We start from the raw sequence: 16680 nt of genomic DNA on the forward strand, positions 1-16680 counted from the left end.
GGCCTCCCAAAATGCAGGTATTACAGGCATGAGCCACTGCGCCCGGCCAATTTTTATTTTTTTAATTGACATAATAATTGTACATATTTCTGGGGTACATAGTGATGTTTCAATACATACAATGTATAGTGATCAGATCAGGGCAATTCACATGTCCATCATCTCAAACATTTATCCTTTGTGTTGGGAACTTTCAGTATCCTCTCTTCTAGCTAGTTGAAGATATATAATCTATTTTTGTTAACTATAGTCATCCTACAGTGGTATAGAACACTAAACTTATCCCTCCTGTCTACCAGTAATCTTGAATCCTTTAACAAATCTCTCCCCATCTCCCCCTTCCTGTTCTGTGTCTCATTCTTTTCTTGGTTTCTTTTGCAGACCTGAGCAGAGTAAGGATGAACTGGTGATGGAAATTCTATCCGACTTGCTAAAGCGGCTGCCACTGACAGTGGAGAAAGAAGAAAGTGCTGTTGGAACTCCAAGCACATTGAAGAGCATGATGTCAAGCTCCATTTGGGAGTCTCTTTCTAAAAATCTCGAAGGTGAGCATGGGACAGGAGTAAGGCATCAGGAGTAAGGTAAACTTACTCTGGCATCAGGAGTAAGGTAAAGATAGGACAAAAATTCCATAGAAATGAAAAGACTGAGATAAGATGGAAAATTCAGTCTCTGCCTCCTCTCTCCAAGTTGAAAAACAGAGAGCACAAAAGAAAATCATGCTTTATTTGGGGGTGGGTAGCATGTGGCACTGAAATCAAAAGTGAAGAAATAATAAGTGTAGCAAACCAGAAAGCAGCAACTCTGCTTGAGAGATTCTCAAGAGCTCTTAGGTGCCTGGTCTCTCTGCCTGTCTGCCTTCTGGAACAGCAGAGGTTTAGATGGACCTTCTGCTGAAAGACCACTTGACTCAGAAGCTAAGGGGAATCAGGGCAGGCCCAGGAAGACAGAGGAAGCCTGGTTGCTCAGAGATGGCTCCAAACCCAGCTCTAAGGGGCTAAATTGCTGGACTATGATAATTTTCCCAGTTAAATTTTAATACCCATATTTTATCCCTTTGCAGAAGTTTATTTGGGAACCAAATATTGAGCAATAGTCTATCAAAACAGTATTATTGTTGAGTCTCAATCAAAGGTCGGCAAATTAGGACTCACAGGCCAAGTCCAGCCAAGCATTTGTTTTTGTACAGCCTGTGAACTAAAATGGCTTTTGCATTTTTTTAATGGTTGAAAAAAATCAAAAGAAGAAATATAGTTTGTGACACATAAATGTTATGTGAAATTCAAATTTGAGTGCCCATAAATAAAACTTACTGGAACTCAGCCACACTTACTCATGACATATTGTCTATGCATCTACACATAGTAGATAGTGTGGTTATACCAGTATATAGTGTGGCTGCACCCACACCGCAAGGGGAGAGTCAAGTAGCTTTCAGAGGTGGTATGGTCCCCATACCCTAAAATGTTTGCTATCTGACCTTCTACAGAAAACGTTTATCAACCCCTGGTCAAGATACATGAAATTCCCTTAACTTTCAAAGCCTAAGTCTCTCCATGTAAAGCCTCTTTTTAATCTATAAAATATCAAAATTTTATCTCTTTTTAAAATCCAGATCATGACCCCCTTATCCATTGTGTCTTGCTAACCTTTTTGAAGCAAGAAATTAAACGATTTGATAAGTTATTATTTGTCATACATAAATCCTTAAAAGATCTTCAACTTGCTATAAAAGGAGAGATCATCCTCACCCAAGAATTGGAGGAAATACTTAATTCTTTTCTTAATATGAGAGTGCCTACATTGTGGCAGGTAAGCAATTATTATTATTTCCTATTTTCTTGCTTGCTTGAAATAAATGTCCAAGCTCAAGGGAATGGTGAAGGTAAATGGTGCATCTATGTGATGAAATATGTAACTCTTAAAAGATGCTGACATACTTTTTCATATTTTCACATCTCTGAAGTTGGAGTGCCTCTTAACAGTCACCGTTAGCCACAGGCGGCACCGTCATGTAGTTCTCACTCTGTGTGTGTGTGAACTATGTATCATGGCAGTTCATGTCGAAGTAGGTGCACTCTTGGTGTTACTTTAAGTGTTAGGTTTCATTGCTTTTAAAATAGAAACAAAGCTAAACAAAATGATGAAGAAATTGCTGGGTTGTGGTCTTAAACAGAAGACCAGATTGTAAAAACACAAAATTTATTAGACCAGGAATGATAAGCCATAGAAGATCTGGCAGCACAGAGTAGGAAATTAACAAGCTTGATGTTGGACTCAAACACTATTTCTCCAGAAATGAACTTCTCCCCTTAGGATTAGCACTGGCCTTTTCCAGAACCCTGAATCCCATACCAGATTAAAAACCTGGTTAAAAACCTGTGGAGACATGTGAAAAGATGTTCAACATCATTTGCTTTTGGGGAAATGCAAGTCAAAGCCGCAATGAGATACGAGTTCACACCTACTAAGATGGAGATAATTAAAAATACACAAAAACAAGCATTGAGAGAAATTGGAACCCTCATGCATCACTCATGGGAATGAAAAATGGTGCAGCTACTTTGGAAATAGTCCAGTAGTTCCTCAAAAAGTTAAACAGATTTACCATTTAGCCCAGCAATTTCACTCCTAGGAATATACTCAAGAGAAATTAAAATATAAATCCAGGTCGGGCATGGGGCCTCATGCTTGTAATCCCAGCACTCTGGAAGGCCAAGGCAGTGGATCACCTGAGGTCAAGAGTTCGAGACCAGCCTGGCCAACATGGTGAAACCCATCTCTACTAAAAATAATAATAATAATAATAATAATAAATGGCCAGGCATGGTGGTGGGTACCTGTAATCTCAGCTACTTCTGAGGCTAAGGGAGGAGAATTGCTTGAACCCAGAAGGCAGAGGTTGGAGTGAACCAACCTCTCCAGGTTGCACTCCAGCCTGGGCAACAGAGGGAGACTCCGTCTCAAAAAATAAATAAATAAATAAATAAATAAATAAATAAAGTCCACACAAAAACTTGCACATGAATGTTCATGGCAGCATTATTTATAATACCCAAAAGGTGAAGACAATTCAAATGTCCATTGTCTGATGAATGGATAAAATATGATATGTCCCTATAATGAAATATTATTCAGCCAGCAAAACGAATGAAGTACTGACACAGGCTACCATATGGATAAACCTTGAAAACAGTAGTTCTTCTGTGCTAAGTGTAAGAAGACCATCACAAAAGACCATATATTATATCATTTCATTTACAGGAAATGTCCAGAATAGACAAATCCATAGTGACAGAAAGTAGATTATTGGTTGCCTCGGTTTGCGGGTGACAGAGAATTGGAGAATGGATGCTGAGAGGGTTTTCTTTTGGAGTCATGAAAACGTTCTACAATTGACTACAGTGGTAGTTGCACAACTCAGTGACTATACGAAAAACCATTAACTTGTACACTGTTGTACCCTTTAAATAAGTAAGTTGTATGGCATATGAGTTACGTCTCAATGAAGTTATTTTAAAACCTATGAGAAAACATGAAGACAGACAAGAGTAAATAATAACAATTATAACTCCTTAAAACTGAATATAAGCTGTGATGAAAAATTGAGATGTAGAAACACATCCAGAATCATAGGACTTCAGAGCTTGAAAGGCTCTTAGGGAACGCCCACTCCAATGACCTTATTTTACAGATATGGAAACTAAAAAGCAGAGAGGCCTTATTACATTCTTAGCAAGCCCCGTGGTGAAACAGCTAGGACTCTACAAGTGCAAAGTAAGGCTGAAAGAACACGGCTGAGTTGGTACACTCTAAGTACAGTCACATGTGGCTGAGACCATTGCTCACTTGACAGAGTGACAAGAGGTAAGATGAGTCAGGTAGAAATGTCCGGCTTGGACAAATGGGTAGGAACTAGTGCATTCAGAGACAGGGTGAGCAGAAAGACATGCTGTGTAAGGAACAGATGAAGAAATCCTATTTTGGACATGGAAAGTGTGAGGAGCTAGAGGGGCTCTCAAGTGGAGCTATTGAAAAGCAACGGGACTGATCTTAGTTATTTCTTGCCTTCTGCTAGCTTTTAAATGTGTTTGCTCTTGCTTCTCTAGTTCTTTTAATTGTGATGTTAGGGTGCCAATTTTAGATCTTTCCTGCTTTCTCTTGTGGACATTTGGTGCTATAAATTTCCCTCTACACACTGCTTTAAATGTGTCCCAGAGATTCTGGTATGTTGTGTCTTTGTTCTCATTGGTTTCGAAGAACATCTTTATTTCTGCCTTCATTTCGTTATGTACCCAGTAGTCATTCAGGAGCAGGTTGTTCAGTTTCCATATAGTTGAGCTGTTTTGAGTGAGTTTCTTAATCCTGAGTTCTAGTTTGATTGCACTGTGGTCTGAGAGACAGTTTGTTATAATTTCTGTTCTTTTACATTTGCTGAGGAGTGCTTTACTTCCAACTATGTGGTCAATTTTGGAATAAGTGCGATGTGGTGCCGAGAAGAATGTATATTCTGTTGATTTGGGGTGGAGAGTTCTGTAGATGTCTATTAGCTCTGCTTGGTGCAGCGCTGAGGTCAACTCCTGGGTGTCCTTGTTAACTTTCTATCTCATTGATCTGTCTAATGTTGACAGTGGGGTGTTAAAGTCTCCCATTACTATTGTGTGGGAACTAAGATCAGAGCAGAACTGAAGGAGATAGAGACACAAAAAACCCTTCAAAAAATCAATGAATCCAGGAGCTGGTTTTTTGAAAAGATCAACAAAATCGATAGACTACTAGCAAGACTAATAAAGAAGAAAAGAGAGAAGAATCAAATACACACAATAAAAAATAATAAAGGGGACATCACCACTGATCCCACAGAAATACAAACTACCATCAGAGAATACTATAAACACCTCTACGCAAATAAACTAGAAAATCTAGAAGAAATGGATAAATTCCTGGACACATATACCCTCCCAAGACTAAACCAAGAAGAAGTTGAATCCCTGAATAGACCAATAACTGGTTCTGAAATTGAGTCAATAATTAATAGCCTTCCAACCAAAAAAAGTCCAGGACCAGACAGATTCACAGCCGAATCCTACCAGAGGTACAAGGAGGAGCTGGTACCATTCCTTCTGAAACTATTCCAATCAATAGAAAAAGAGGAAATGCTCCCTAATTCATTTTATGAGGCCAACATCATCCTAATACTGAAGCCTGGCAGAGACACAACGAAAAAAGAGAATTTTAGACCAATATCCCCGATGAACATCGATGCAAAAATCCTCAGTAAAATACTGGCAAACCGAATCCAGTAGCACATCAAAAAGCTTACCTACCATGATCAAGTTGGCTTCATCCCTGGAATGCAAGACTGGTTCAACATACACAAATCAATAAATGTAATCCATCATGTAAACAGAACCAAAGACAAAAACCACATGATTATTTCAATATATGCAGAAAAGTCCTTCAAAATAATTCAACAGCCTTCATGCTAAAAACACTCAATAAACTTGGTATTGATGGGACGTCTCTCAAAATAATAAGAGTTATTTATGACAAACCCACTGAATGGGCAAAAACTGGAAGCATTCCCTTTGAAAACTGGCACAATACAGGGATGCCCTCTCTCACCACTATTATCCAACATAGTCTTGGAAGTTCTGGCCAGGGCAATCAAGCAAGAGAAAGAAATAAAGGGTATTCAGTTAGGAAAAGAGCAAGTCAAACTGTCCCTGTTTGCAGATGACACAATTGTATATTTAGAAAACCCCATCATCTCAGCCCAAAATTTTCTTAAGCTCGTAAGCAAATTCAGCAAAATCTCAGGATACAAAATCAATGTGCAAAAATCACAAGCATTCTTATACACCAATAACAGACAAACAGAGAGCCAAATCATGAATGAACTCCCATTCACAATTGCTTCAAAGAGAATAAAATACCCAGGAATCCAACTTACAAGGAATGCGAAGGACCTCTTCAAGGAGAACTACAAACCACTGCTCAATGAAATAAAAGAGGACACAAATGGAAGAACATTCCATGCTCATGGATAGAAAGAAACAATATTGTGAAAATGGCCATACTGCCCAAGGTAATTTATAGATTCAATGCCATCCCCATCAAGCTACCAATGACTTTCTTCACAGAATTGGAAAAAACTACTTTAAAGTTCATATGGAACCAAAAAAGAACACTCATTGCCAAGATCATCATAGCCAAAACAACAAAGCTGGAAGCATTATGCTACCTAACTTCAAAGTATACTACAAGGCTACAGTAACCAAAACAGCATGGTACGGGAACCAAAACAGAGATATAGACCAATGGAACAGAACAGAGCTCCCAGAAGTAATACCACACATCCACAACCATCTTATCTTTGACAAACCTGACAAAAACAAGAAATGGGGAAAGGATTCCCTATTTAATAAATGGTGCTGGGAAAACTGGCTAGCCATATGTAGAAAGCTGAAACTGGATCCCTTCCTTACTCCTTATATAAAAATTAATTCAAGATCAATTAAAGACTTAAATGTTAGACCTAAAACCATAAAAACCCTAGAAGAAAATCTAGGCAATACCATTCAGGACATAGGCATGGGCAAGGACTTCATGACTAAAACACCAAACGCAATGGCAACAGAAGCCAAAATTGACGAATGGGATCTAATTAAACTAAAGAGCTTCTGCACAGCAAAAGAAACTACCATCAGAGTGAACAGGCAACCTACAGAGTGGGAGAAAATTTTTACAATCTACCCATCTGACAAAGGGCTAATATCCAGAATCTACAAAGAACTTAAACAAATTTACAAGAAAAAATCAAAAACCCCATCAAACAGTGGGCAAAGGATATGAACAGATGCTTCTCAAAAGAAGACATTTATGCAGCCAACAGACACATGAAAAAATGCTCATCATCACTGGCCATCAGAGAAATGCAAATCAAAACCACAATGAGATACCATCTCACACCAGTTAGAATGGCAATCATTAAAAAGTCAGGAAACAGCAGGTGCTGGAGAGGATGTGGAGAAACAGGAATGCTTTTACACTGTTGGTGGGACTGTAAACTAGTTCAACCATTGTGGAAGATAGTGTGGCGATTCCTCAAGGATCTAGAACTAGAAATACCATTTGACCCAGCCATCCCATTACTGGGCATATACCCAAAGGATTATAAAGCATGCTGCTGTAATACAAAGACACATGCACACATATGTTTATTGTGGCACTATTCACAATAGCAAAGTCTTAGAACCAACCCAAATGTCCATCAGTGATAGACTGGATTAAAAAATGTGGCACAGGCCGGGCGCGGTGGCTCAACCTGTAATCCCAGCACTTTGGGAGGCCGAGACGGGCGGATCACGAGGTCAGGAGATCGAGACCATCCTGGCTAACACGGTGAAACCCTGTCTCTACTAAAAAATACAAAAATCTAGCCGGGCGAGGTGGCGGGCGCCTGTAGTCCCAGCTGCTCGGGAGGCTGAGGCAGGAGAATGGCGTAAACCCGGGAGGCGGAGCTTGCAGTGAGCTGAGATCCGGCCACTGCAGTCCAGCCTGGGCAACAGAGCAAGACTCCGTCTCAAAAAAAAAAAAAATGTGGCACATATTCACCATGGAATACTATGCAGCCATAAAAAAAGGATGAGTTCATGTCCTTTGTAGGGACATGGATGAAGCTGGAAACCATCATTCTGAGCAAACTATCACAAGGACAGAAAACCAAACACTGCATGTTCTCACTCATAGGCAGGAATTGAGCAATGAGAACACTTGGACACAGGAAGGGGAACCTCACACACCGGGGCCTATTGTGGGGAGACCGGAGCAGGGAGGGATAGCATTAGAAAACATACCTAATGTAAATGACGAGTTAACGGGTGCAGCACACCAATATGGCACATGTATACATATGTAACAAACCTGCACGTTGTGCACATGTACCCTAGAACTTAAAGTATAATAATAAATAAATAAATAAGAAAAGCAATGGGACAAGAGCACGGGCTGCAAAGCGAGTGCTTGGTGTCGCCAACCTAGACAGAGCCATGGATTCAATCTGGGAGAGGGAATATAAAGTAGCAAGAGAAGAGGGCTGAAAGGATTCCAGGCAACACCAGCCTCGAGGGAGGGAAGAAGAGGTGCCAATGAATGGGACCTAAAAAGAAGTAGTTGGAGAATTCAAGAGAAAGCCAGGATGGAGTCTAGTCACAGAAGCCTAGGGGAGAGAGCAGGAGGAAGCAATGAGGTCCGTCAAAAGCTGCAGAGGATATAGTGCGGGGAGTGAGGCTTGAAGATGGAAAATGAAGGTCGCTTGTGATTTCTAATGAAGACTCCAGAAGAGGGGACAGTAAACAAAAGGAGAAATAGGCTAGAGGGCTGCAAGGGTCTCCTCCTCCCCACTTGCAACAAACAGGTAGGATTGAGTGTTGGGTGGTTCGTGTAGTTAAGATGGAAGGGAGCGTTAATAAACAGGGCTAGAGAATGGAAAGCTGAATCCACAGGGGCAAGGGCAGGGGCAGCTAGGCTCAGAACTGGAAGGCAAAGGTAGGTAAGGGAGTAGACAGTGGGTGGGATTTATAGAACTTTGTATAGGGGAAGGCCGGGAAGCTGAAATTGCTCATACCTAATAGCATGTGAAGGTAATCTCCCCAGAGAGGAGGAAAGAAGGTGAGAAAATGAAAAGATTTGAGAAGAGTGATAAAAGCCTTCAGCCAGGATGGAAGCTTCCAAGCGTTTTATCCAAAACACTGTTAAGATAATGTTGTTTTGCCCTGGTAATAAGGTTTAGACTTTTCATTATGTGCTTTCAGTTGGAAAATGACATTCTCCTGCGAAGTTATTTCTGCCTGGCACTTGAGTCTATTACCAAGGTTTGCAGAAATGTTCCTAATGACCCCAAAGACAAGGAAAAAAAATGATGTGACTGTCTTTACATCCCAACAGAAACACGCCTACAGATCATGTAAGCCACTGAGTTCCTGGATTGATGATCTCATCCAGCGACTGAATTTCTTCAATACTTGGGCCAAAGTGGCTTATACTGCAATACAGCGTCGGTATGGATGAAAGCTGCTTTACATTTCTTCCTCATTTTTGCGTAAAGCCCAAAGGTTTATGACATCATTTCCCATGCCTGGTCTCCTTGGGTTGTCACAGTTACATGTGAATTAAGCAAGGGCAGGATTCTTGTCTTCTGTTTGAGCTGAGAAAGTGGGAACCTAATAATGTTGAGTCTTGAGTAAACTCCCTCCACTCCAAGAGACAGAGTTATGACTACAACATAGTACATTTCTCTTTCCTAAGAAATGCACAGGGTGAAATGTGAAAGGAAATAATTAGTTACATGTAATTTTTTTTTTTTTTTTTTTTTTTTTGAGACAAGAGTCTCGCTCTATCACCCAGGCTGGAATGCAGTGGCACAATCTCGGCTCACTGCAACCTCCGCCTCCTGGGTTCAAACGATTCTCCTACCTCAGCCTCCCTAGTAGCTGGGATTACAGGCACCTGCCGCCATGCCCAGCTCATTTTTTGTATTTTTAGTAGTGACGGGGTTTCACCATGTTGGCCAGGCTGGTTTTGAACTCCTGACCTCAAGTGATCCATCTGCCTTGGCCTCCCAAAGTGCAGGGATTACAGGCATGAGCCACCACGCCTAGCCACATGTAATTTTTAAATGTGTTTGTAGTTACAATAAAAATAGCTGGAGAAGCATTAGAGTAGCGACATCTAGCAAGTGCCTCACAGGATATGGTGCATTTCTCTAGGAGCTTTACTCACAGCAGTCCACTCAGTTCTCACAGCAGCCCTGTGATGTGAAGTAGGTGCTATCATTATCATCATCCCCATTTTAGAGATGAGGAAACTGAGTCCAAGGACATGAAATGCCCAAGGCTTCACAACTAGAACATGAAAGTATTGAGATTCAAACCCAGAACTGGTTCCAAAGTCTGTGCCAAGCTGCCTCCTACACCGTTTAACTATAAGTGTAGCAGCAGCACTGCAGACATCTGACCCACATTTCTTTATATCCTTTGGGAGAAGTCTGTGCCTCAAAAACAACAAATGAGATTCCACAAGGCGCAGGCAGGATTCTCACTATAATAATGACATCTCTTGTTACCCAAATCTGTGGCCTTGCAGCCTTTGTGGTCCCCCTTTTCCCTCATGAGCTTAAAATCATAGCTGGCTTCCATTCAAGGACCTGATAAAAGTCCTGCATTGGGGGAGTTGAAATGAAAAGTAAAAGAAGTGCCCTGGGAGGGGAGGGACTGGAGGAAATGGCCCACATCACCCAAAGCTGTGCAATTATTATGACCTTAACCCCTCAACCTGTGGTCTGCCTTCCACTAGGTATATGAGATTTGTCACAATTTGGAAGCAGTCTATTCCATCATCTAGCCAAAAACGCAAACACCCTGAGGAGTCAGAGAACAATTTCCTTGAGGGATTTCCTTCAAGATACTGGCTCCCAGCTTTCTTCTTTCCACAAGGTGAGCATTAGAACCAAGGTCAGCTCCACACCTGGCCCAGACAAGTCTGCACTCAGCCCGTCTGTCACTCACCCTTTCACCCTCCCCTTTAGGATGACAACACCTGCGCCTCCACAGGTGTCTGGGTCTCTAGTGTGGATTAGAGCAGTCTCTTCTCCCTCCCCACCCACTTCCTTCCCTCACCCCAACCTCCTCACATGCCAAATCCACCCACCCCTATCAGATTTCACCTGCGCCTTGACAGGTCACTGTCTCATCTCTTGGCCACTGCTCCTGTGATGTCAAAAGTCAACACTAGCACCCAGCCCCTCCAAAGGCCATGACAAAGGGGCGGAGATGGGCAGCTTCACAAGATTGACTCTGAGCTTCAGCCATTCATTCATTTATTTCTGTAACAAGATTTGATGACTGAATGTTTGCTGGGACCTAGGCCCGACCTGCTCAGCACAAATGTCCAGCAGGGAAGGCAGACATGAACCGGAGTGCATTCCAACGATGTGTGGTTGGGGGATGGAAAGAGAGTTGTAAAGGGGTGACACTGGGCTGTGAGCTCCATGAAGGCAAGAACCAGGTCTGTTTTCAGTTCTGTGGTGTCCCTAGCACCTGATACAGTCCCCAGCGCACACACACACGCACAAAGCTCTCAATAAATATTTGAAGAATGAATGAATGGCATTCTGAATAGAATATATGAATGGATCAGTACTTGTGGAGCATAAAACAGAGGAACCTTCACTAAGAACCAGGGAAGCCCACTAAGGAAATAACGTCTAGGATGAGTCTTGAATCTTGCTACCAATTAAGTATTATCCAGGTGCGAACAGAGGAAGAAGAGAATAATTCGTGGAGCTTACTTGGTATTTACTGGGTGCCATGCACTGTTCTGAGGATTTTGTATAAAAGGGATAAGACATTTAATTCTCATGGCAATCTTATGAGGTTGTTACTGTAACTATCCCTGTTTTCAGAGAGAAAACCTTAGCACAGAGAAGTTAAGAAATTTGCCCCAAGTCATATCACTAGCAAAAAGTTGAGAGTCTCATCCAAGGTCACTCCACTACTGAGTGAAATGATTCTGGAGGGGAGTGGGGGAAACTAATAGGTGACTGAGTCAAGATTTGAACTCAGCCTGACTTAAAAAGTTGAGTGTTTCAATGACTGGACTAAGCAGGGACAGCATTCTTACTAGAGAAAACACCATTTGCACTAGGAGAAACCAAATGTTCATTATGGCCAAAACAAAAGACCACAAAAGGGAGAATGGTGCAGCTGCAGAGTTGGGCACGGTTGGTCCCCAGGGCTGTGTAAGACACACTGAGAGAGTTGACTCCATCCACAGGATGGCCTGAAGTGTTTCAGGCCAGAGAGGTTATGATCCAGCAGCTACAGGAAGGAAGAAGGGCAGGGGTACATTGGAGAAGAACAAGACTGGGTCCTGGTCATTTAAGGAGTCTGCAAATTAGCCAGGTGTGGTGGTGCACACCTGTAATCTCGGCTACTCAGGAGGCTGAGACAGGAGGATTGCTTGAGCCCAGGAGGTCGAGGCTGCAGTGAGCCATGATCGTGCCACTGTACTCCAGACTGGGCAACAGTGCAAGACCCTGTCTCGTCAAAAAATAAATAAAATAAGGAGTCTGCTTTATTCTCCAGGCAAGAGCTGGTGGTGATCAGAGTAGGGTAGTGGTAGTGAGCAGAAGCGGGGAGTAGGGGGCATTTAGGAAGCAGACCCAACTGGACTCTGTGTTTGGAAGGACAGGGGTAGAGGGGAGAAGGAGATTAAGCATGACTCGTAAGTCTCTGGCTTGGAAAGCTGGGTGGCTGCTGGCATCATTCACTGAAATACAGAGCACAGGGAGAGGAGCGGGCTGATGGGGATTGTAGTGACAGGCATGGTGAGTTCGAGATGTTCTCATTTTTTTCCTACTGCAGGTAGCCTTTCTCCATGCACCCAGGGGGAATCATCGCCACAAGCACCTCAGCAACCCTAGAGGCAATAGAACCTCCCTTTTCCCAGTGTTCGTATGTCATTTCTTGAGGAAGACTCTGACACACTTGGTCTTGTAGTTGCCCCGGGTCCCATCTTTGTTGCTGAGAGGATGAGGTATGATCATCAGCCAAGATTGGCTCAGAAATGGAGAGGGTCTCAGAATTTACAGCCTGTCTATCCCCACAATGAATACAGGAGGGGTGCTGGCCTTGAAAAACAGCCCCCATTCACCAGGAGGCTCCTGCAGCTGGCCAGACCAAAGTCAACAAGGCCTAAGAGGGTGGGTGAACTGGCCCTCTGCTCCCGCCCAGCCCATCTCTTTTGTTCTCTCTTTTTCTTCCACTCTTCCCTTCCTTCGCCATGAGACATCATTGTTGCTAACCCCAGCAGGAGGCCCTGAGACTCACAAGGAACTTGATGGTGTGTGTTCTTCTCCAAAGCCTTTCTTGCTGCTGTGCTTCAAGACTATGGGAGGTCCCGAGGAATCTCTGTGGATACCCTCACCTTCACCCACCATGTGATTTCCGACACCACTGACAAGGATGAGAAGTTCTCCGTATTTATGCCAAAGAAACTCAATATAGTCAGGAGAGCATTTAAGGTACTGGAATATTCAAAGATTAGAAAGGGTAATCATTCATTCATTCATTTATTCAATCAGTTATGCCCTCTACAAACCTTTATTCAGCACTTACCATGTTCCAGGCACAAGAGAGGCAGATCGACAAGGTACAGCCCTGCTTCAAGTCCAAATGCCCTCAGACTTCATGTCTCCCACTCTCTTCCTTGAGGCGGGAGGAAAAAAAGATTATAAATCGTGAATAAAAGATTTAAGTTAATATAATCAACAGACTTTCTAAGTGTCCCCTATTATAAATGAAGACAGAATGCTGCTGAGGTCAGGATTAAAAGGTGATATTTTAAATCAGGGGGCAAACCTGTCCTCGCTGCTCTTGGCTGAAATGCCTGCCCCCACCAACTGGCTTATTTCAGAGCTCAGGCAGGTGCCAAGTGAAAACCTGCACCTACCCGGCCCTCAGCAGTGCAGCAAGTGGGACCCATGGAGGCAGCTTGGGCTGGAGCAGAGTACACAGCACCAGTGAGCCAGATGCACCACACACCCCAGCCCTGCCACTCACGCCACTGTCCCCACTGATTTGAAGGGCCACGGTTGTCATTTTCTAAATTCCAATTTGTTCTGGGAATCTATTTTTCTGCTCCAGGACTAATGCTGGAGAGGAAGAGGGGACAGGGTTGGGAGAGGTTGGTTTAAAGATTTAAAAAAAAAAAAAGAATGTGAAAGGATGCTCAATATTTTTAGTCAGAGAAATGCAAATCAAAATAATAATGAAATACCATTTTACACCCATTAGGTTGGCTATAACCAAAAGAATTGAAAAAAATAATAATAAATAAATAAATACAATCATGTACCACTTAACAATGCGGATATGTTCTGAGAAATGCATTGTTAAGAATGTATTTCCACAAACCTACATGGCATAGCCTACTGCTTACCTAGGCTAGATGGGATAGCCTGTTGCTGCCAGGCTACAGACCTGTACAGCATGTTACTGTATTGAACACTGCAGGCAGTGTAACACAATGGTAAGTAATTTGTGTACCCAAACACTTCTACACATGGAAATTCATAGATGCATTGCTCTACATCATCACTAGGCAATAGGAATTTTTCAGCTCCATCATAATCTTATAGGACCAGCCTGGTATATGTGGTCTGTCACTGACACAAATGTTGTTATGGAGCTCATGATTAAATAAATTGAGGGTCATACATAGCCATATATTTATGTTTAGCTTTGGTGTAGATACTGCCAAATGGTTTTTCAACGTGGTTGTACCAATCCACAAGCCCACCAGTAATGTAGAAGATTGCTCCATAGCCCTGCCAACATTTACTTGGTATTTTTAGTGGACGTGCGGTGATATATCTTTTTTTTTTTTTTGAGATGGAGTCTTGCTCTGTTGCCCAGGCTGGCAAGCTCCACCTCCTGGGTTCATGCCATTCTCCTGCCTCAGCCTCCTGAGTAGCTGGTACTACAGGTGCCTGCCACCAAACCCGGCTAATTTTTTTGTATTTTTAGTGGAGACGGGGTTTCACCGTGTTAGCCAGGATGGTCTCGATCTCCTGACCTCATGATCCGCCCGCCTCAGCCTCCCAAAGTGCTGGGATCACAGGCGTGAGTGACCGCGCCCAGCTGCAGTGATGTATCTTTATGATTTTAATTTGCATTTCCTTGATGATTAATGAAGTTGGGCACCTTTTAAAATGACTATTGATATTTGGATCTCCTCTTTTGTGAAGTTTCTGTTCAAGACTGTGAACTGCTTTTGTCTTATTGATTTATAGAAATTCTTGTATATTCTGAACATATGCTATCAGATACATGTGTTGAATGTGTTGAAAGCATCTTCTCCCACTGTCCAAATCACTTTCTTAATGGTGTCTTTTGATTAACAAAAACTTTTTTGTTGTAACGAAGTCCAGTGTCTCCATCTTTTATTTAGGGTTAATGCTTTTTTATGTTCTGTTTAAGAAATCTTTGCCTACCCTAAACTAAGTTCATGAAAATATTCTCCTGTTACCTTCTAGAAACTATATTGCTTTACCTCTCATTTTCTATGATCTATATATAATTGAAGGCCAGGCATGGTGGCTCACACCTGTAATCCCAGCACTTTGGGAGGTCGAGGCAGGCAGATCACCTGAGGTCAGGAGTTCGAGACCAGCCTGGCCAACATGGCGAAACCTCATCTCTACTAAAAATACAAAACATTAGCCGGGTTTGGTGGTGTGCACGTGTAATCCCAGCTACTTGGGAGGCTGAGGCAGGAGTATCACTTGAACTTGGGAGGCAGATGTTGCAGTGAGCCAAGATTGTGCCACTGTACTCCAGCCTGGGCGACAGAGTGAGACTCTGTCTCAAAAAAAAAAAGTAGAATTGAGTTGTGTATGGTGTGAGGTGAGATCAAAGTTCTTTTGGTTCCATATGGGTACCCAACTGACTCAGCACCATTTATTTTTCATTGAAATGGCCCTTTCCCTACTTCAACTTTGTCATAGATCAAATAATTCTATATGCCTGGGCCTGTTTCTATTGAAATAATCAGATCATTTTTATCCTTTATCTCATTAACATAGTGGATTACATAGAACTATCTGGAGTGTACTTTGTTATAAGGTATGATTCCTATATTAGGAATTTTTTTAATGAAGAATGGAAGCTAAATGTGATGAGAGAGCTTTTCAGGGTTTATGGAGATTATCACATAATTTATCACTTTTATCAATATGATTTATTAAAAGATCCTAAGGTTGAATCATCTTAATTGTAATATTTTTTCAAGATTTTTGTATCAATATTTTATGTGATATTATTCTATAGGATTGGGGTGGGGGGGCTTGAAGAGGGTGATGTTTTTAGTTTTTATTGTGCATATTATTAATGGTGGTTTCCTTATTCTAATCCTGTCTGCCTTCTGTCTTTAGGGATCTCACAGTTTCTGGTCCACTGGGGATACTTCTTGTTTTCCAGTGCTTTTATAGATGCATTCTGGGATTTGGGGTGGGAGGAGGTGGTGGACACTCATGCTGTTTGGCCTCTTGGTCCAGTCCTGGTCTTCCTCTCCTTAGCACTCATCAGACTGCACTGAAGATGATTCCGAGACTACCCAGAATTAGTGAATGTTAGAAACATGTCAGAAGAAGGATGGAACTGGGAGAGTTTGTCCTACAAGGCAAAAGACTGAGGAGAAAAAGAAATATTGAAAAGGGTGATACATGAAGAACTAGACTCTTAATTCTGCTAGAACTCCAACCAGGGGGAGCCCCAAGGAGAAGACACATGCAGTTGATCTAAATTGATGATGATGGTGGAGTGTCCTTTTATAGACAGGGAGTGGCCTGTCACTGGAGCTTTAGGAGAAATCAGGTGACCGCTTGGCAAGAGTACTGACGTGGAAGAAAGCTCAGGTTCAGATGTGTTTTCGACTTGAGGTTTACCCAACTGTTTATTAATTCACTCACTTGAAAGTATGGGTCCAAAACTGCTCTGACTGTTGGAAATACTGAGGTGAACAAAAGAAAGCTCCTGCCCTCCAGAAGATCCCAATCTGCCTGATAATGATGGCACTGATGCTTACTAGCCCACAATGACTGAGTACTATGTGCTAAGC

The 16680-nt window shown here is 42.2% G+C and overlaps 1 protein-coding gene across 1 annotated transcript in view; it reads left to right on the forward strand.

Annotated features, from left to right (window-relative positions):
- Positions 1–16680, forward strand: part of DNAH14 (dynein axonemal heavy chain 14) — a 526180-nt gene that overhangs the window by 506491 nt on the left and 3009 nt on the right. The window contains exons 80-84 of the mRNA XM_045397720.2: positions 382–545; positions 1616–1812; positions 8950–9062; positions 10357–10496; positions 12924–13084. Of these exons, the coding sequence (XP_045253655.2) occupies positions 382–545; positions 1616–1812; positions 8950–9062; positions 10357–10496; positions 12924–13084 (775 nt within the window). The remainder of the gene's footprint in view (positions 1–381; positions 546–1615; positions 1813–8949; positions 9063–10356; positions 10497–12923; positions 13085–16680) is intronic.

This window comes from Macaca fascicularis, chromosome 1 (genome assembly GCF_037993035.2).
Source record: "Macaca fascicularis isolate 582-1 chromosome 1, T2T-MFA8v1.1".
Taxonomy (NCBI): domain Eukaryota; kingdom Metazoa; phylum Chordata; class Mammalia; order Primates; family Cercopithecidae; genus Macaca; species Macaca fascicularis.